This window comes from Numida meleagris, chromosome 8 (assembly GCF_002078875.1).
Source record: "Numida meleagris isolate 19003 breed g44 Domestic line chromosome 8, NumMel1.0, whole genome shotgun sequence".
Taxonomy (NCBI): Eukaryota; Metazoa; Chordata; class Aves; order Galliformes; family Numididae; genus Numida; species Numida meleagris.
Window position 1 is genome coordinate 2,345,806 of NC_034416.1, and position 19,548 is coordinate 2,365,353.

Sequence of the window (19,548 nt, forward strand, 5' to 3'; positions counted from 1 at the left end):
GGAGCAGAGCTCACCCTTCTGTCCCAGGGTGGCTTGCTGCCATGCTCCTGCCCTCCTCCCCACCCCCACGTGCCGCAGAGGGTGGGGGTGACGCTCCCAGACCCCCACCCGCACCCAGCACCGAGCTCTGCCCCTTCCCTGTGCCCCGGGGTAGGGCTGGGGATCCCCAGCCCGGGGGTGGTGCAGCCCTGCATTACCACCCCCCCTCCAGCCCCACCCCTGCCCTGCGTGGCCCTACGCACCCCCAGTGCCAGCACCGAGCAGCACCAGGGGCCGCTCCGCACCCAGGCACGGGGCTGGGAACCGGGAACTGCCCCCGGTGCGTACCTGGCGGCGAGGAAGAGTCCTGCTGAGCTGCCCCCAAAGGCCCCTCTAAGGTCTCATGCCTCCCGCAGGAGAGCTCTGCTCCTCCTGCCCTCGTCTCTGTCCACCACTGCCCTGCACTGGAAGTCATATGCTGCTTTATAAACTGTTTGCATACAATGGGGCCTTTATGGGCTCCTGAACAACACACTTTAGCATTCAGATCCAACGCCCTGACTTCCGCCCACCCCGGCCAAACAAAGTCCCTGTGTGCTGCGGCCCCGCTCCCACCTCGCCCCGCGCCCAGCACGGATGTGGACCCTCCGCCAGCACCGGGGGGGTCCGGGCCGCGGGTTGGCGGCCACCTGGGTACGGCGGTGGGGACGGTCACCTCCCCGGGCAGCGAGCACCGAGCGCCGGCAGCTGCCGTGCTGAGCCACGTGCCGGGACACGGGGCTGAGTTGAGCCCGTGCGGCAGCGATGGCACCGCGGGGCCGGGGCCGGTGCCATCCGTGCCTTCCCATGCTCAGAGACGGGGGCTCTCGCGTGTTGGCACCAGCCCCGGGCAGGGAGCAGCACGCGTGGCACGGCTCCATCTCAGGGCCTGGCACGGACGTGGCACGGCGGGGGCGAAGGAGGGGACAGCGATGCCCCCCATGTGCCACCACCGCAGCCCTGGTGCGAGCGCTCGGAGCAAGCGCTGACCAAACCGGTGTGCCGTGCCGTGCCGTGCCCAACCCCGGCCCCCTCCCCACAGTACCCACCTCCGCTAGGGCACAGCCAAAGCTCTCACTCCCGACTCAGCCTCAGCTGCTGCAACCTGGACTTTATACCGCCCAGGTCGCCGCCCACCCCTCCCAAACCGCCCCGCAGCTCCGTTCCAGCTCCGCAGGTGTGTCCCGCGCTCCCCTCCCCGCGCTCGGGGTCACCGCGGCACCGCACGGCCCCGTCCCATCGCATCGTCCCCTCCGCGGGCCGTGCGCTGCCGGGCAGGGCATTGCGGGGACACGCGGCCTCACACCCCCAGGGCGCAGCTCCGGACGCCGTTGGCCGTTCCCGACACCCAAATTTAATGGGAAAAAGCGCAGGGGGGGAAAGACAAACAGCGTCTGTCAACCATTAACCGCGCTGCGGCCGCTCCAAGGTCCGTGGCGCCGGAGGGGCACCGGGGTGGGGGGCAACGCGGGGCTGCGGGGGCCGGGATGGGGCTGCGGGAGGGGAGGGACGGGGCGGCCGCCCCCGGTAAGGGGCTGAGTCAGCGCTGCCCCGCGCCCCGCGCCGAGGTGGGAGGCGGAACTGCGGCGGCAGAGGGCGCTGCGGGGCCGGGATGGGTGGGGATGGGGATGGGATGGGATGGGATGGGGATGGAAGTGGGAATGGGGATGGAAGTGGGAATGGGGTGAGAATGGGTATAGGAAAGGGGGTGAGGATGAGGATGGGGTGAGAATGGGAGCGAGGATGGGGTGGAGATGGGAATGGGAGCAGGGTGGAGATGGGATGGAGCGGGGTGGGGTGGGGATGGGAATAAGAATGGGGATGGGGATGAAAATGGGGTGGGAATGGGAATGGGATGGGGTGGGGAACTGCGAGCCGCGACCCCAGGATGGAGTGCATCAGCTGGGGATGCGTCGGCGCTATCAGCAGCCGCTGCCCTTTGTACAGCAGCAAAAACATTGTGCAAAGCCCTCGTGCGGGGACAGGCTGTACTCCGAGGGCAGGACCGGCCCTTGGCCGCCGGGAGCAGACGTGGGCTCGCGGGTGGTGACGCCAATCCGGAGGCTGGCAGCGCGGCGGCGACGTGCGAGGCCGTGGGTACGGCACCAGGAGCGGGCTGACGCAGCGCTGCGACTGTGGGGTCGGGGTGTCACGGAGGCAATCCGTGTCCGGCCATCACCGACGCGCAGCGGTGCCGGGCAGCGCTGTCAGAGCCGCCTTTCCCCGAAGTGACGGCTTCACGGGTGTCCCCAAAGAGATGGATCCCCCTCGTTGGAGTCAGCTCTGCCGGGAAGGGCGCGGACAGCACAGAAACGCTTTGTGCTGCAGAGCGAGGGCAGGGGAGCGCAGCACGCGTGGAGCGATGGGTGCGCTGCGGGGCTGGGCCCCCAGCCGGGGGGCGGGGACCCGGACCAGGAACCGGACCAGGACCAGGACACAGACCAGGACGAGGACGCGGCGATGCTGCTGTGCTCCCACTGGCGGTGGCTCCTGGAGCATCACGGACACGCAGTGGCCGCTCACGCCCTCCCCGTGCCACGCTGCCATCGCGGTTCAGTTCCCTCCAGCTTCTCTTTGCCCGCAGCTCCAACCACGTCCCCGGAGCTGAGGATTTCCCGTGTCCTCACGCGGACGCTGACCACTCTCAGGGACGCGGTGTCCCCTCTTCTGCTGATGGTGGGGATACCCAGAGCAGATGGCAGCAGGCTGGGGAGGACGGCAGAATCAGGAGCTTAATGGCAACGCGTCACCTGTCACCAACTTGCACCCGGGGTCCTGCTGGGGTGGCCGCGCTGGTGTGTAGGGAGGGCAAAGAATGGGGCACAGAAGGGCAGGGCGAGCCCCCGCTGTGGGGCAGGAACCCACCTCCTCTCTCCATGGGGGGGACTGCAGGGTGGGCATCTGGCAGTGCCCCCGGGGGCACGGGGGTGGGCTGCCATTCCCCGGGCAGCGCTGGCCCCACTGCCCGCACCGCAGCGAGGGGGCTGCGCCGGAGCCGCGCTGCGGAGCGATGGCATCGCCATGGCAACCCGTCCCCTGTGGACCAATGTGGGTTTCCAGGGTTTCCATCCATCCCAGTTCTCCTGCAGCTGGCGCTGAAGGCGGCATCCGATGGGAGAGCTGGGTGGGTCTGAGCAGAGGGCACCGAGCTCGGGGCAGCGCCGGGTGGGGCTGCGGGCTCAGGATTTGGGGTGCAGGAGGATACCAGTGGGCAGCCCTCCATCAGCCCCACGGCAAAGGGTCGGCTGGCTGCCGGGTGCCCCCTGCTTCGTGCTGGCTGCAGGACGAGGACCCCCCAAAGCAGCAGCCGTGCAGCACTGCCTGCCCCCCCCCGGCATCCCCAGCCCCAGCCTTTGGCCCAGCTCTGCTGCTGCGCTGCCTGGAGGCGATTCAGGCCCCCATGCCTGGTTTCCATGGCAACTCCGGTGGAAATTACATTAAAAAGCAATGAAACCAGTAGATTTCTGATCGGCAAGCAGGGGGGAGGGGAGCGGGGCTGGGCAGGGCGGGAGGTAGCACTGTGGGGCACCTATGGGATGGGCAAAGTCCTGCACGGGGCCTCAGTGCCACGGGGACCCAGGGGGGCTGGGACATGCAGGGACCCCACTGTGGCCCCAATGCCAGCAGTGCTGGGGACAGGTGGCACTCCTGCCCAGGTGGGTGCCGGGGCCGTGGGGACCCCCAGGTTGGGGCATCCCTGTGCTCCATCCCTGCACATTTCAAGGAGAGGCAAGACACACCGCTATTAAAAATATCACTTCTGTTTTATTTGGAATTTGTTACTCTGAGCGGGTGACAGGGTATAAATACATTCTCCAACCAGCACCCTCACCCCAAACCAGGGCTGTGTGGGGCCGCGTGGGACTGTGTGGGGCCGGCCGGCACCGGTGCGTCACGGCCGCCAGCGCGGGCAGCGTCTGCCAGCCGGACCGGGGCTGAGGGTGGCATCCCTGCAGGGACACGGGACCCGTCCCCTCCTCCTGTGCCCAGGGTGACCGCGCTGGGGGCCAAGCCAACCCCTGCCCTCACTGCTCCTGGGCAGCTCCTTCCCCACGTCCAGCTCTGAGCTCCCCGCTCCCTGCAGCCACCGCCGGCTCTGCAGGTGCCCCAGCCCTGGGGGGGGTGCCCTGTCCCCAGTGTCCCCATGGCTGCGGGCGCACCATGGCAGTGGGTGCGGGGTGGTGGCGAGGGTGGGAGCAGGGCAGGGTGGCTGTGGGTGGCTGCACTTTGGCAGCGCGTGTCCATCCCCATCGGGTGACCCAGCAGAGGGCTGAGGGTGGCACTGGACTAGAGGCTGGGATGGGGCGGAGGGGCCGTGGGGCGCCCATGGCCGGGCCCTGGAGTGGGCTTTTTGGCTGAGATCTGTGGGCACGGGTGACAGAGGAGGGAGAATATCAAAAATACAAAAGAGCGCGGCCTCGCAGCGTGGGAGGCAGGGCCCTGCCTGGTGCCTGGTGCCCACTGGCCCCGTGTGCGGGTACTGGGGCCGTGGGGCCGTGTCAGGGCCGGCACCGCGCACACACGCTGGGGTTCTTCTAACTGGCTTTTTATTTTATATCAAGAACACTTGGTTTAAAATCTTTACAAAGGACAAAACGCGGCGACTCCGTTAGTGTGTAAAGAACTAAAGATCTGCTTTAAAAAACGTCTCTGCAAAGAGAAACGACTGACACAAAAGAGATTCTCTGCAGCGCAAAGAGGGGGCAGAGGTGCCACGTCCCCATCGCGGGGCGGCTCCTCAGCTCCCAGCGCCCGCACCCAGCGCGAGGCCGGGCCCCTGCCCGCTGCCTCTGCCCTTAGCACCATGGCACAGTGACGGAGCCTTATCCACGGCGCTCTGGATGCCAAACCTCCTCCAAGAGGGATGCCCGGCACCGCTGCTCGACCGTCTTGGGGTGCTCGGCGGGCGCTGGGGATGCCGTGTCCCCATGGGGGGGCACAGCCCCGGTGCACCAGTGGGGCCCTCCTGCCGGGAGCCGGAGAGTTGAAGCACTTCTCAAAGTTAGAAAGGAATGAAAGAAAGCGCCGAGGGAAGCGGGGCGGCCGGCGGTGCCCAGTGCCCGCAGGTCTGGGCTGGGTGCCACACCGTCCGTGCGTGCCACCCCCCTGTCTGTCTGTCCATCCGTCTGTCCGTCCGGGGGCTCCCGCCGGTCCCTCTGCCAGTGTCTGCCGAGTGCGTGTGCGTGCGTGCGTGGGTGTGCGCCGGCCGCGGGCAGCTATACCCTGGTGGTGGAGTGTGAGTGCGGGAGCCCCGTGCTGTTGAAACCGGCGGCGAAGGTGTTGTAGGGGTGCAGGGTCTGCAGCCCCACCAGCGAGTTGGGGATCATGGTGATGGTGTTGGGTGTCATGAGCGGGATGTCATCCGGGGAGCGGCGCAGCGTCAGCGTGTAGTCGGGCAGGGCGGCGAGGCGCAGGGTGTCGTGGGGCGGCACGGCCTCGCACTCGTGGTGCGCCTGGCCGGCCTGCAGGGACGGCATCTCCTCGTCGGGCGCGTGGGCGATGTCGTTGGCGGCGCCGCGCTGAGGGCTGGGCTGCCGGTGCGTGTCCTGCCGCCGCTTGTCCTTGCGGTAGTAGAGGGCGGCGAAGGCCAAGACGTTGAGGAAGAGGAGCGAGGCGCCCACGGCGATGGTGACGCTCAGCTCGGTGGAGTAGTCGCGGGGGCTCTCGAGCAGGGTGCCCGCCTCCTGCTCCGGGCTCCACTTCTCCTTCCCGTTCTCGCTGTTGTAGGCGGGTGAGATGGCGGGGCGCTTGGTGGTCCAGATCTTGCCGTTGGGCCGGCGGGTGATGTGGGAGTTCTGCGTGGTGTCGGGCGGCGGCACTTTGGTGGTGGTGGAGGTGTAGTGGAACATGTCGTGCAGGTTGTACAGGTGGGGGACCAGGTGCTTCCAGAAAGCCACCTTGGTGGCTCGGTAGTGGTCGCGCACCCGCGGCTTCAGCCCGATGTGCAGGTACAGCTGGTCGCGGGGGTTGTACTTGGACCAGGCCACCTCCTCAAACCTGTTGGCCTTGGTGTGGATGAACTTGGTGTCCTGGGGGACGGGCTTGTTGGGGTCCCTGGGAGACAAAGACAAAACAGAGCTAGTACCGGGGAGAGCTGGAGAGGCGAGGAGGAACAGCCAGCTGCCTCCGGATAAACTAAGGGAGGCACAGATGGGCAGCATCCCAAACCCTGAGTCAAACCTCACCCATGATAACCATGACCAAGTGGCTCCCACACCCCTGCCCTCAGCTGTGGCTGGAGCTCCATCCTGGGCTGATGTTGGCTACAGCCATGCCAGGCCGTCATCGCCCTGCCCGAGGCAGGAGCACTAGGAGCCAGGCCCATGGACCTCCAGGTGCAGGGGACTGTGCCCACACCAGGCCTGCCGCCCTGCCACCCCTCGCTCAAATGCAGACCCCCAGCGCAGCGCCGCTCCCCACCCTGCCCCGCTCACCCTGTCTTGGCAAAGTTGGTCCAGTAGGTCATCACCACGGCGCTGAGCATGACGTCGTTCTTGGAGAAGTTGCAGGGAAAGAGGTCTGTGGGGCCGATCATGGGGATCCCGAACACGTAAGGCACCTCATCCCCGTGGGCCGCGTCGGACCACGCGGGCTTCATCAGGCTCTGGCAGTGGTGGTAGAAGGCGTAGAAGTAGGTGGGGGAGCCGTAGCGGGCGTGCAGGTCAGCTGTCACCACCGACGGCTCTACCCACTGGTGGTCGGTGAAGAGGGCCACCAGGGTCTTGCGGCGCGTCTCGGGGTTGTCCCTGTCCGCCCAGTCCGTGTACATGAACTTGATGGTTTCTCGCAGGGTGTCCTTGCCCTCGGGGTAACCGTACAGATTGTCTACAAAGTTGGAGACCGAGTAGTCAAAGTCGCTGCCCGAAACGCCATCCTCGGGGTCCACCACGCCCTCCACGAACTTCAGCCCCTCGCCTTGGTTGACACCCAGCATGATGTCGTAATTGAGGAACTCGCCCTGCTCCATCAGGATCTCTGGGTCATCCGGGATCACATCCCCGTCGATGACCGGCCCAAAGGCCACGTGGTAGCGGGCCGGCTGGATGTCTTGTTCCACCAGCTCCTTGGCACTCTTCTGCCGCAGGCAGTCCACCATGTCCACCGTGTCCAGCACGTTGCAGCCCACCTTGTCCGCCAGCATGCTGGTGTACTTGACGGGCTGGTAGTTCACCGCCCAGCTGGAGAGCGCGGAGCCGCTCTGGATGATGGCTCTCTGGAAGAGACCTGCAAGAGAAGCGAGGAGCTCGGAGATACTCCAACACCCCGTGGCTGCAATGGGGTGCTGTGCTCCTATGGCAGGCATCTCATGGGGACATTCATGGCTGTGTCACAGCCAGGGCTTGCTGAGCATCATGCTCCGTCCCCGCCATCACGCGGAGCACGCGCTGCCGCCATCCTCCAGCCCAGGGTGGGACCACGCGGCAGCAGCGGGAGGGTTAATCCCTGCTCGGGGACACTTAACCCTGCGTGTCCCACCCGCCGCTTTGTCAGGGTCCCCCTCACCCCCCTCCCTGCCACTTCCTGCCCAGCTGGGGCTGCTTGGTGCCAATCCGGCCCCGCGGGAGCACGCTGCCAGATGCACAAAGAGGGCCTTTCTGCCACCGGGAACACAGAGGGAGTGGACTTTCGCCCTGGAAAGCGGGGCCACAAAGGCCCTGGCCCAGGCGGAGGAATGCGTGGCTGGGCTCCAGCCCCATGTCAATGGCGCTTGTGCTCGGAATACAAAGGGCTGCGAGGAAGCGGAGCCTCCGGGGCGGTGCAAGGCGGCCGAGCTCGGGGTGCACCCTGCGGTCTCAGCTCTCTGTCCAGCCCTCTCCTGCACCCCTGTGCTTTGCTGGACCCTGGCACTCGATGGCTGCCAGATTCCATTTCATGCGTGGCGCATGGTGCAGAGAGTGGTGCAGCAGCATCTCAGTACGGGGCACGGCTGACACAGAGTGCTGGAGGAGACCCGGCTGCACACCTGAACCCGTGCAGCTTTGCAGGGAGCGTGTCCCTTCCTGCAGCAGCAGTGCTGGGAGGATCCTGGCTACCAGCCACAGTGCCCATAGCTGTCTGCACGCACAGTCCTTGCTCTGCCAAGTACCTGACGTACAGTCCCATGCGCTGGGACAAAGAGAAGTCACAAGCTCTGTTTGTCACCTCCCAGTGCCCTAGAAAGCAGTACCCAGCCTACAAGCCTGAGACTGGCCGTGGGCTTGCTTGCTCTGCACCATCACCCACCATCGAGCAGCTGATCTGGGGGTTCCCTGAGCCACGCTGGGTGCTTCCAAGGCGAGGATCCTCCTTACAGATGCTCCCCACAGCAGCAGCTATTGACCCTGCCAGCAGCGTGCTGCCTACTGGGCATTGGTGGCTATTCCCCACTAAGATGACGGCTTCCCCCACACCTTTGTTGGGAGAGAGAAGCAGCACTTTTCTTCTTGGCGAGGAATCCACCCACTAGCAAGCAACAGGGCTGGCAGGGGAGCTGCGGGTCTTCCTGGCAGCCAGACACAGCGTGCGCAGCACCAGCCTCCCATGTCTGCTTCTCGCCGCGCCTGGCAGAGCAGGCACAAATTAGCTGCTTCATTAATAGCTCTTGATCACTACGTGTTTTATTTTGATCCGATAAAAACAAACCCGCCTGGTCTCCAGGCTGCGTCTCAGTGTGGCTTCCCTGCTGTGCTGCAGAGATGGCCCTGGGGAGATGGGTGCCCTGGAGCGGGGCTGGATGAGGGCGTTCTGTGTCTGTTTGTTCTGATGCAGTGCTGGCTGCAGCATCAGCATCTCCTCTCCCTCCTCACTGCATTCACAGCCAAGACAGTGAGGGAGCTGGGTGCCCAGCACCAACGTGATGCAAAGGACACGGCATCCAGACACAGGGTTTAGTGGCAAAAAGCCTGGTGCCACCCAAAAAGTGCTGTGCTGGGCTCTCCAACAGTGGATGAAAAGCCAGCAAGCAGCTGCAGTTGTTCTGGGGAAGTAATTGCTGGGTTCCCCAACACGCCCAGCCTCTCTCCATGCTGCCAGCTGCCTCTCCAACCCAGTTTGGTCAGAGAAAACCCTTCTCTGTGTGTAGAAGCTTTCAGGCTGCAAGAGATATGTGCATACGCTGTCCCATGCACGTGCAGGAGAGCTTGTGGAGCCCCAGGTACACAACCATGGGGACAGTACGGTCACACGCGAGTCCCTGTGCCACAGAACGTCCCTGCATGCAGGTGGAGCCCTGCAGGAACCTGCACAGGTCTGCCCTTGCTCCTTCACTGCACAAAACCAGATTTCCCAGCCCACACAAGTGAAGCATCTCCTCGTTTTACCATAGAAGGTGCCTCCTCCTAATACCCAGTCATGCTTGTACAGGTGACCTGAAGAGGATGGGGTGATGTTCCCAGTAGCATCCTGCTCAGGGTCAGCAGGAGGATGGAGGACTGTGCAGAGCAGAGGCGTCTTTGCAAGCCCATCTTTGCCATGCTTCGCTCCAAGGTGGCAGGGTGCAGGTGATGGTGACAGCAGAGAAAGCAGGCTTAGGGACAGACTGACTCTAAATTCCTTGGATCTTGTACCAAACTGGCCCAGCAGGACAAGTCATCCTTCATCCTCCCAAGGCTGGAGGAAAGGCTGAGCAGCTCCTCTGCAACATGCTGACTTTCTGCAAGTTTCCTTTCTTTGTGCACTGTCCCCAGGCTCTCTAGCAGAACTGCAGCCCTTCAGTGTGAGGTGTCATTGTGTCGTGCCTGCCTGCGTTTCTGAGGGGCAGCTGTGCCCACTGTCCCTATGTGTCCCATGCCCACACACAGAGATGTGGTACTGCATGAGGTTAATTGGCTACTGCACATGCCCCATGGAACTGCTCCCTGGCAGTCTGGTGTCCTGTGGACCACGCTCAGTTCAGGTTTTCCTCCTGCCATTTTCTTTAGGAAGTTAAAGGCAGGACAACTCTTCTCTGCTGGCTGAAGATCTTTTTTCCAGTTTTCAATGTAAATTTATTCACAGGTTTTATATGCATTTGCTCTTATACCAGCACAATCTTGTAGCATAAACAATTCCTTCCTTTATCTAGAGCAAACACTCCACTGTATTTACAATGTTATATCAACCCCATCACCTCCATCTGCGTTGTGCAAATTTCAGCACTCCCAGACCTTTGCTCTTGTACCGTGGGGCCTCGTTCCCTCTGCAGGCTCACGCCCACCTTTGCTCCTACTCCAGCACAAATTCCTTGGCACGGCTGGCACCTACCTTCCGAGTGGTGGGAGAGGGTGAGCAGGCTGACGCAGGAGGCGCCGATGCCGGAACCAAAGACGGTGATGCGCAAAGGATCGCCGCCGAAGAAGGCGATGTTCTCGCTGACCCAGCGTAGCGCCTGGATCTGGTCCAGCAGCCCATAGTTACCCTTGGCAGCCTGGTCCCCTGTGCTCAGGAACCCTGCGGGCAAAGCAGAGCCCCGTTAGTGTTGGGGGAAGCAGGCCGACCTCCCACCCCTCCCTGAGCCTGGGGGAGAGCCTATGGGATCCCGTCCCACCATGACCAGTAGGGTCCTATGGGGGCTGTGGTTGGAGAGGGGATATCACAGTGCTGCTCACACGTGGGTGAGGGGCTGAGGGGTGAGATGGAGCCACTCCAGGCAGAGATAGGGTGATGGGCACGAGCTCTGCCCTGCCCCGACCACTTCCCACAATAACTACAGGCCAGGACGTCTCCCACACGCTCCAAGGAAAGCTGAGAGCACCAGGGAGCTGTGTGTGTGCACAGCCAATGCTTCCCAAGGAATAGAGTGGTCCGGAGGAGGCTCTATAAATGTAAGGAGGTGGGCTGGGCAGAGAGGAACCGACTGCAGCTTAAAATACAAAGACTCTCAGTGAGGAAGATGCTGAGAAATGCTTTCAGTAGTAAAGGTAACACCCAAGATAAGCTATCAGTGTTTTGCTTGCCTTGACTCAAAGCAGGAAGCCAAAGCCATGGTGCTGAGGCCAAATGCAGGTGGGTAACCCGGCAGCAGGGAGTGGTGCTGCTCCAGCACACTGCGGCACTTCCGTGGAGATGCCAATGGCACCGTTTAAGTCAGATTTCAGATTGAATTTCAGATCTCTTAAATTTTCACTGTCAATCTGAAGGGCCTGACTTTTAATAACAAAAGGTCTCAAGTATGTTTGTTTTTACAGAAAAGCTTATTTTCTACCAGGTAAATCCGAGCAAGACTGCTGATCTCTGGCTGTCATCCCCAAGAGGAGGTTGGGCATAGGGACTGTCGGAGGGACATGATGCCCAGGTGTGGGGCAGTGAGCCCCTGGCCTAGCTGGGTGTGAGCAGCAGAGCCTGCGGGGTGGCTTGGATGGACTTCCCCAGCAAACCCCTTGGAGGGCTGAGCACGGCTCCATGCGTCTCACAAGAGACCACAGAACAGAGCAAAATCAACCTTACAGCCCTCCTGTTTCCTTCCCCAGGGGATGCATCTGGGCTCGTGCACTGCCCATGTAGGGTAAGGGGAGCTCCTGGATCTGCCCTAGCCCTGGGCACAGGCTGCTGGAGCATGGGCACTGCTGTTGGCTCTGATGGCATCCACAGGGTGGTGAGGCAGCGCCCGCTCGCAGCTCAGCACTCTGAGCACTCTCAGGAGGTGATGCTGCGTAAACACATTTATTATTTATTTAGCCACAGACCAATATTTGCTTTCAGCTCAGCCAGGTTGTGTAAAAGAGCCTGGGTGGCCGGTGCCAGGAACTTGACCGCACTGCTGTGGGCACCGCCACGTGGCACGGCACTTGGCCATCTCTCCCTGTCCCCTGTCCCACAGCGCAGCCCATACCGAGCACTCCAACGCGGTAGTTGAGAGTGATGACAATCACGTTCCCGTAGCTGGCCAGGACACTGCCATCAATCATGTTCCCCGTGCCCTCCATGTAGGAGCCACCATGGATGTACACCATCACCGGCTTGGCCCCGCTGTCCCGGATGTCTGGAAGGAGAGGAGGTTAAACACAGGACCCCGCTGGCGACCGCAGCACCCTGCCAAGAGGCAGACCACAGAGAGAGGAGGGCAATGCCAGCTGCCAGGACCAGGGAGGGGGCTGCAGCAGCCAAACTCAGAGCCCAAAGCCATGGCACGGACCTGCCAACATCCCTAACCCTGCCAGACCCCTGTGGTAGGCAGCCACTGTTCCCATCCCAGCACTGCTGTCCCCTGGGCAGGAGCCGCCCAGAGTCTCAGTGCATGCGGGAGAGGCACCGGTCAGACCCAGCTGCTCCTCCCTGGAGCTGGGCTCTGGCCGCATGCAGGAGCTGGCACCTCCATGGTGGCAGTGGCTGTAGGGCACCAACAGACTGGGTGTGCTCACGGAGTCTGTCCCTGTGTCCCCGTGGCCCCAAGCCCTCGGCTCCGGGAGTGCTGGCAGCTGGCATTGAAGAGGGGCAGGGATGGGGTGTGCAGGACCTGGAGGGCGGGGGGGCGCTGGTGGGTGCTCCCACCTCTCACTCACCCGCCTCCCCACCTTCCCAATTGCCCAGGGAGGCAGAAACCTGCCGGCTGCCTGGATGCGAACCCATGGCACCCCAGTGCCCGGACACAGACATGGCGATGAGCAGACAGTGCGTGCACGTGTGCGTGTCGGGGAGGTGAGCGCCGAGGCCGGGCGAGGACAGGTCATGAGGCATGGAGTGAGGATGGGGAATGGGACCTGAGAGCCGGGGAGAGAGCACTGGGGGATCCTAGGGCGAGGAGCAGCCGTGCGCTCTCTCATTTCACTATCCTTGTCCTGGGGACATCCCTACCCATGCTCGGCCCCTGGCACATCTCGCCCACATTGCACGGAGGCGGCTGCGCACATCGCGGCGGTGGTGCCAGCTCCTGCATGCCCAGCCTTCTCCAGTGCCAATGGACTTTGCTCTCCTTCGTGCTCACCTGCACGCAGTGCTGTGCACTGGTGGGCATTGGCTGGCACCAGGCACAGCTCTTACCCTCCCCAGCTGCCCCGACCGCAGCTCCATCCCCACCGCCCCGCACACCCCATCGTGGCGGCCACCCTGCAGCGCTCTGCCAGGAATACTCCTCTTGAGTGAAACCCCAATTGCTCCAACACCCATTCTTGCAGCTCTGTCCTCTCCCCACTGCCATGCGTCACCACCGAAACATGAAGGGATATCCCCCTATCAGATTGGCAGCAAAATGCAGCGGCAGAGCAGGGAAAAAACGGTTCCTAATCTTTGTGGCACAATTCAGCGTGCAGGGATTTTCCGCAGTCAAATCACTTAGGATGGATGCCAGTTTACACCCTTGGTACAAGAGATCCTGGGGCACAGGTTACTGGGAGAAAACAACAGGTTTTGCTGCTGCCAATGAACAGGCTTTTCATCTGCTTTCCAGAACCCAAACACCATCTGCCAGGACAGGCTCTGGGCTGCCCCAGCACGCCGCAGCCCACGAGGTCGCGGTGCCCTCGCCGTGTTACAGCTGCGTCCTGGCTGACCTCCTCCTCACATCCCTGCGACAAAACAGACCGAGTCCAGACAACGCGGGCGAGCAGCTCCGTGTTACCAAAAACTGCCTGTTCTGCAGCTCCCTTAACCTGGTGGCAACGAATCACGCCCGTGTGACATTGCGCTCCCTCTACCTCGTCTGGCGCAGACGCAGTGGCACAAGCAACACCTTGCATTGGGAAAAAATGGGTGCAGCACCCCCACCTGGGGCTGGGTACAGATCAGTGGCACGGGTGCCCGCGCTCCTGTCCCATAGTGCGAGCAGGTGGGAGGGGAGAGTGCAGGCTCCCGTCGTGCATCGCTAAGTCTGGAGGGATGAGGCTGGAGGTGGAATATGACCGGGCTCGGGGTGAAATGGGCCCAGGTGCCCGAGGGCTCCTCTGCTCCCAAGCTGCCATGCTTCCTCCCAGCCCTCGCTCGAGCGGAGCGGGGCAGCCAGCAAACTTCTCCTGCAGCACGACCCCACAAGCTTCCCCCGGAGGAGAGGATGGGGCTGAGCCCTGCACAGCCGGCCCCCCTGCCCCCCGCCCCGCGCAGCTGCCCAGCGCCGAGACAGACACACACGGGGCTCCCTGGGGATGGCAGCGGATGGCGGGCATACGGAGTTGCTTTGCGTGTCATGCAGTGGCAGCCTCGAGCACAGAAATACCTTCGTCTTCATCCCCGTCATTATCCGCTAAGTCCTCTCCCTGTTTCTTAGCGCTGGCTCCTAGGGACCAAACACGAGGAGACAGAAAAAAAAAAAAAAAAAAAAAAAAAAAAAAAAAGGAGAAAAACAACAACAAAAAGAACAAAAGAAAAGAAAAAAAAAGAAAAAAAAAACACAAAAGAGAATTCAAAAATAGCATGACAGCAGAGACGGTGGGGCCAGGCCTGCGCCCCACAGCACTGCTGGCTACTCACACTGCACCTCTCCCAGAGCCACGGCACGGCGGGGGCAAGGCTGCCCCGGTGCCACGGTGCTGCGATGCCGCTCCCCGGGCCCTTCCCAGCTCCTCCCCGGGGTGCAGGGGCCGGGAGCATCCCAAAGCGGCGTCCTCATCCACCACCAGCACAGCCGAAGTGTCGGGTCACCCCGCAGCCCTGCCCATCGCCCTGTGCTGAAAACTGCCGGCTTGTGACGGGGGCTTCCCCGTGCCGCAAAAAACATCGGTTTCTGAAATGTCCTCAACGCCTTGGTGGGTTGCACCAGGCACCAGCGTGGTCCTGGAGCCCTGATCCTATCTGCCCATCTCTGCCTGACTCGCCCATGGGGCAACTCCATCAGGGCAAGTGCACATGCCTCTTGTTGGAGAGAGAACCTAAAAGCCTGGCTGGGGAGAGCAGCCCCATCCTGCTCAGAGCACAAGCCTGGGGTGCAAGAGGGGAGCACACTGCTCCATGCCATGACCTTCTGGACAGCGCCCAGAGGAGCAAGGACCAGATGTCTGGGAAACCCATCAGGCGAGCAAAGTTTGAGGAAGACGAGGCCATCCAAATGCTGAGAGCAGGGAGCTGTGCTTGCAGCCTCCCCAGGCAGGGCAGGCCCCAGCAGCGACACAGAGAGTGACTCCTGCTCCACTGGGCAGCGGCTGTGGAGCCACACAAGACAGGTTTAAGACAGTCAAGAAAAGTTTTCTGGCAGAAAGGGCAGAAGAGCAGTGGAAGGTGGTCTGGGGAGGAGTTCAAGGAGAGGCATGACAAATGCTGGGCACAGGTCAGGCACAGCAGCCTGCCCCAAGGCAGGACGTCTCCAGAGGCACCTAATGTTCTTCAAGTTCTCCTTCCAATCCAGCATTCCTTGCCTCCTCCAGCCTCAGCCCACACGGCCCCAGTGCCCCGCTCCTGCTGCACCCCCCCCCACACGCAGCCCCCAGTCTGACTGCAGGCAGGATCTGGAGCGGAGGCTGCGGGCTTGACCGAGTGCATCTTTGTTAGGGAGCTGCGAGCCCGGAAAGCACTTAAACAATGAACCTGTGCAGCATTGCTCCAGCCTCCCTGGTAATGCACAGGGAGAGGGATTTTCTCTAATGAATGCTGCAGGCAGCAATCCTTCATCCGCCCTGTGCTTCCGAGCTGTGGGAGGGCAGTGGACACCCTCTGACGGGAGTACTGCACGGGGATGGATCTGGCTGAGGGCAGCTGCCATGGCAGCCTGGGGATCTGTGAAGGCAGGGATAATAAGGCTGAAAGAACCCGAGCCTTGCGAGGAGGAGGCAACTTCAGAGAACAATGGAAAGCAAGAATGGGAAATGGGGCGAGAGCGGTGCACTTGGGGACAGTGAGAAGCGACGGGACCTCTGCGTGGTGAGTGCAAACCCAGAGCCATCCCCACCGGCAGCAAGGTGCCAGGGTGGCTGTGCTTTTGGGGTCCTGCTCCTGCCAGCGGCGGTTCCTGCAGTCAAGCAGCCTTTCTGCCTCGCAGCCTCACCGTGCCAGCAGCCGATAACACAGCTGTAGTGAGTCCAGCTCCGTCGCTCACCTCTACAACTACCCACCATTGCCCCACAGCTCATAAGAGAAATTACAGATTAAGTGCTCCCACACCTTCCTTGCACTTTGCTCCGCCACCTCCCTGCATCTGCTGTTGCAGCACTCAAGGCCACTGCTGTGAGATGTTCTCCACATCATCGTGGGCTGCAGCCCCCAGCCCAGTGCTGCCCTCCTGGCCGCTCCCAGGGGGCTGCCTTAGTTTGAGCTTCTTGGTGCTGGAAAAAAAACAAAGCACTTGTGGTTCCTGCTCTCCTCGCCCATCAAAAATTCATTCCGCTCACCTCGTGTGAGTGCCTGTTACGCTGTTTAACTGAAAGCTGACTGTGGAGTGACATTGTTCAGGCTGATAGGAGGGATGTATGCTCTTATCTGAAGTCCCTAGGAAGATTTAAGCTCAAGTTTAGTAAAAAAATAAAATCAGTTTTCCTTAAACAGGAGCATCCGCACCAGATTTATACTATCTTAAGCAAACTGTTGCAATAGCACTGACGCCAGTGCAAACACAGATAAAGAGGGCAGGGATCTCAGCTCCTTGCAGCCTTCAAGCTCAGCATAGTATGGATAAGAGAGGAGCAGGAGCCACATCCAGCGGCCAAGTAGGAGCCTTTCCTCGGCGCTGCCCTGTCAATCCCTGCCCCTGAGCAATTTGGAGGAGCCACCTCCATCCTCCAGGAGATCCACAAAAGCACCAGGGCTGGCACAAATGGCGAATCTCACTTCTGAGCATCACACTCTGAAGGAGTAGGGCACAGAGGTGGCAGCAAGTCCCCAGCCATGCCGGAGAGGCATCCATAGATCCTATGCTGTGTGCATGTATGCGCTCCTCCCGTGCGCAGAGCTCCATTTTCACAGAAAAACATGAGCAGCAGCTGAGCTAGGTGCTGGCAGATCCTCTGCACAACTCACAGCTAATTATTCCCAAGGCACTGCTGCCCTGCCCAAGAGAGGGACCAATATGCATCCGAGTGGGAGACGGTAACATTTTTTTGTCCTGTGGAGGCAGGGATAAATGCTAACAAATTCTCGGCCCTTTGGCTGCTATGAGATGACAACAACAGCAAGGTGGGAGCTGAGGCACTTCAAACCACCAACATACCACACGGCCTCCTGCTCTGTGAGACGAGAGCTTATCGACCGGTCACACACAAAATGGTCTTAGAAATGATAATCAGGAGTATTCCTGAACAAGGCGATGTTCAAATGGCACCAAGCCTGAACAAACAAGCACTGCGGGTGTGTTATCCTCGCCCTAAGCACTACATACCCAGGACATTCAGAGCTAAGCAGAAGCGGGGGGGAAGCCTCAGTGCCTCTTCACAAGTTATTCAATTAATTCGAGTCAACAGACACCAGTGCAGTGGCCGGAGCTGAAGGGCAGCAGCAGCGTCTGGGTGCTTTAATCCTCCGCGTGTCACGCCTGGATGCCCAAATCGCTGGCTCTGCCTGTCCATGAGTCAGCGGGGCAGGAGGTGCATCCCTGCCAGCTCCCCGAGAGCCTCTGCCGTGTGGGGACCCGCAGCTGGGCCACCAAGCACATCCAGAGACCGCGAAGGAAGTGCCAGCGAGCAGAGCTGCTGCGGGGCAAAACCAGGAGGAGAAGGTGCCTGAGGTGCTTCATCGTGCCTTGTGCCAGCCCTTCCCCTGCCTTAACCCAGGCCCTCAGGAGCTCCTGTGGGGACTCCAGCCCCAGAGGGGCCAGGGAAGGAAGCACTTTGAAGTGGCTCAGTGTCGCTGGCACAGCCTGCGCCGGAGGCGGCGTGCAGAGACTCCCTAATGTGCCAGCCCTTTCAGAGGCAGCCTTGGCACTCAGAGAGATGGCGTGTGAATAGCCAGGACAGCAACAGGAAAAGCAAAGCAAAGAAACCAAACGACAGAACTCAGGGGGTGAGGGAAAAAAAATAGAGTCGCTGGAAGGAAAGAGCTCCCCAAACCTCCGAGCCCAGCTGTGCCAGCCCCACCAAACATGGGGGCATGAAGAGACAAGCAGTCTGAGTGGAGGCCCTGCTGTGTAGGACACCCAGGATGGCAGTGGGGAAGTGGGGAGGGCAGCTCCAGCCCGCCAAGACACCCCCTCCTGCACCTTTCAGAAGAGCTGGTCAGCCTGGCCACAGGCATCCCGGGGCAGCAGGCAGGATGGAGAGATGAAGGGAGCAGCCCGGGCTCTGCCTGCTTGTGCAGGGATGGGCAGTGGGACCAAGGGAGCACCCTGTCTGATCACAGACTGAGGCAGACTGGGAGGATCTGGTTTGTGGGTCTCTGCTCCCCAGTCTGTGGTACTAGGGATGGATCTGGATCATTCCAGGGACCCAAGCTGCAGTGCAGCAGGAGGAGCCCTGCATGGCCCTGGAGACAGCGGCGAGACAAAGCAGAGCTGTGTCTGCTCTGGAGATGCTCTGCCGCCTCCGGGAGGCTGCAGCTCAGGGAGAGTGCAATGTGAGGGGGTGGAGAGTAGATCCTGAGCTTGCACAGCCCTGTCTGTGAGCATGTGCATGTATGCATGTATGTATATATGTAGCCCCACCAGCACAGCCAAGGGCAGAGAAGAGGTTGGGGCAGAACATGGCAGCCGTTACCCAGTCAGGTGAGGAGTGATGCTTTAACAGCAGAGCTCTAGTTGCTGCTGACCATGGATGCAACAGGGGGAAGAGCTCAGTCTCCATCTACGCCCAGGTGCTCCCCTGAGTGGGTCAGAATCTGGGGATGGGAGGAAGGCCGTTGCCTCCTCTGGGCAGAGGGTTGAGAGCTGCAGCCCCTCCAGCCCTAAGGGAAGAGGTTTCTTTAGGAGCTCTTCATGCCCATAAGCCTGGGGAGCATGGGCTCAGCTGTTCTGAAAGGCCTGGAGCAACGGGAGCATCCTGCTCTGCCCTGACCCCGTGCCCAGCTGCAGCCCTGGGCAGAGGCAAGTGGGAAGTGGGCAGCAGAGGGCAGGGCTGCTCGGGGCCCGCGGGCGGTTGCAGCACAGAGAGGAGCACGCCGCGGGGCCAGAGAGAACTGACAGGCACCCTCGCACTCGCTCACTCTCTCTCTCTTTCCTCTCTGTGCCTCTCTGCCGGTCGGCTTGCTACATACCTCCTTTCCTACATATTTTCTTGTTGGGCTTTCGGGTGCATTCCTTGGAAATCCGTTTTACTGTAAAATGAATAAAAGACTACAAAATAACAGGAGGCTCCACCGGCTGGGAGTGGGCATGCAATCACAACCACGCTGCCGCCCGCCCGCCGCCCCGGGGACCGCAGGAGGTGGGTGGGGAGTGGTGCTGTGGGAGGAAAACTCTGGGCCTGCTATGCTGGGAAGGCGCAGCTGAGACCCCCCCGGGATGAAGGAGCAGAGCTGGTGAGGCACAGCCTGCTCTGTGCGTCCTGCCCACTGCACCCCGGAGCTCCCACAGTGGTGAGGCTGCGGTAGGTGCATGGGCAGAGTGTTGCCTCCTCCGCGCTCTACTTACGATTCAGGTGGGATGTCCTGTGAAGGAAAAGGTTAGACAGGAGGCAGCCAGTGCTGCTCGGCCTCACCACCGGGGGACTGGGCCTGTGCTAGGCTGCAGCACACTGCACTAGGCCTTGGCACACTGCACTAGGCCATGGCACATTGCACTAGGCCTCA

General features: G+C 61.6%; 2 protein-coding genes across 7 annotated transcripts in view; both read right to left on the minus strand.

Moving 5' to 3' along the window:
• GJB1 (gap junction protein beta 1) overlaps nucleotides 1-3,489 on the minus strand; it is a 5,003-nt gene extending 1,514 nt beyond the window's left edge. Inside the window, exons 1-2 of one of the 3 annotated variants that reach the window (XM_021406601.1) lie at nucleotides 1,068-1,154; nucleotides 328-443 (exon numbers count right to left, since the gene is read on the minus strand). The gene's annotated coding sequence lies outside the window, so the exon portion shown is untranslated. Of the gene's footprint in view, nucleotides 1-327; nucleotides 444-1,067; nucleotides 1,347-2,460 lie in introns of those variants that run through there. The other 2 variants (XM_021406602.1, XM_021406600.1) reach the window with 2 other exon arrangements.
• Nucleotides 3,764-19,548, minus strand: part of NLGN3 (neuroligin 3) — a 24,169-nt gene continuing 8,384 nt past the window's right edge. Inside the window, exons 3-8 of one of the 4 annotated variants that reach the window (XM_021406586.1) lie at nucleotides 19,015-19,074; nucleotides 14,123-14,182; nucleotides 11,807-11,956; nucleotides 10,240-10,425; nucleotides 6,453-7,242; nucleotides 3,764-6,072 (exon numbers count right to left, since the gene is read on the minus strand). In XM_021406586.1, the coding sequence (XP_021262261.1) occupies nucleotides 5,235-6,072; nucleotides 6,453-7,242; nucleotides 10,240-10,425; nucleotides 11,807-11,956; nucleotides 14,123-14,182; nucleotides 19,015-19,074 (2,084 nt within the window). In that variant the 3' untranslated portion in view covers nucleotides 3,764-5,234. The remainder of the gene's footprint in view (nucleotides 6,073-6,452; nucleotides 7,243-10,239; nucleotides 10,426-11,806; nucleotides 11,957-14,122; nucleotides 14,183-19,014; nucleotides 19,075-19,548) is intronic. The other 3 variants (XM_021406588.1, XM_021406587.1, XM_021406589.1) reach the window with 3 other exon arrangements.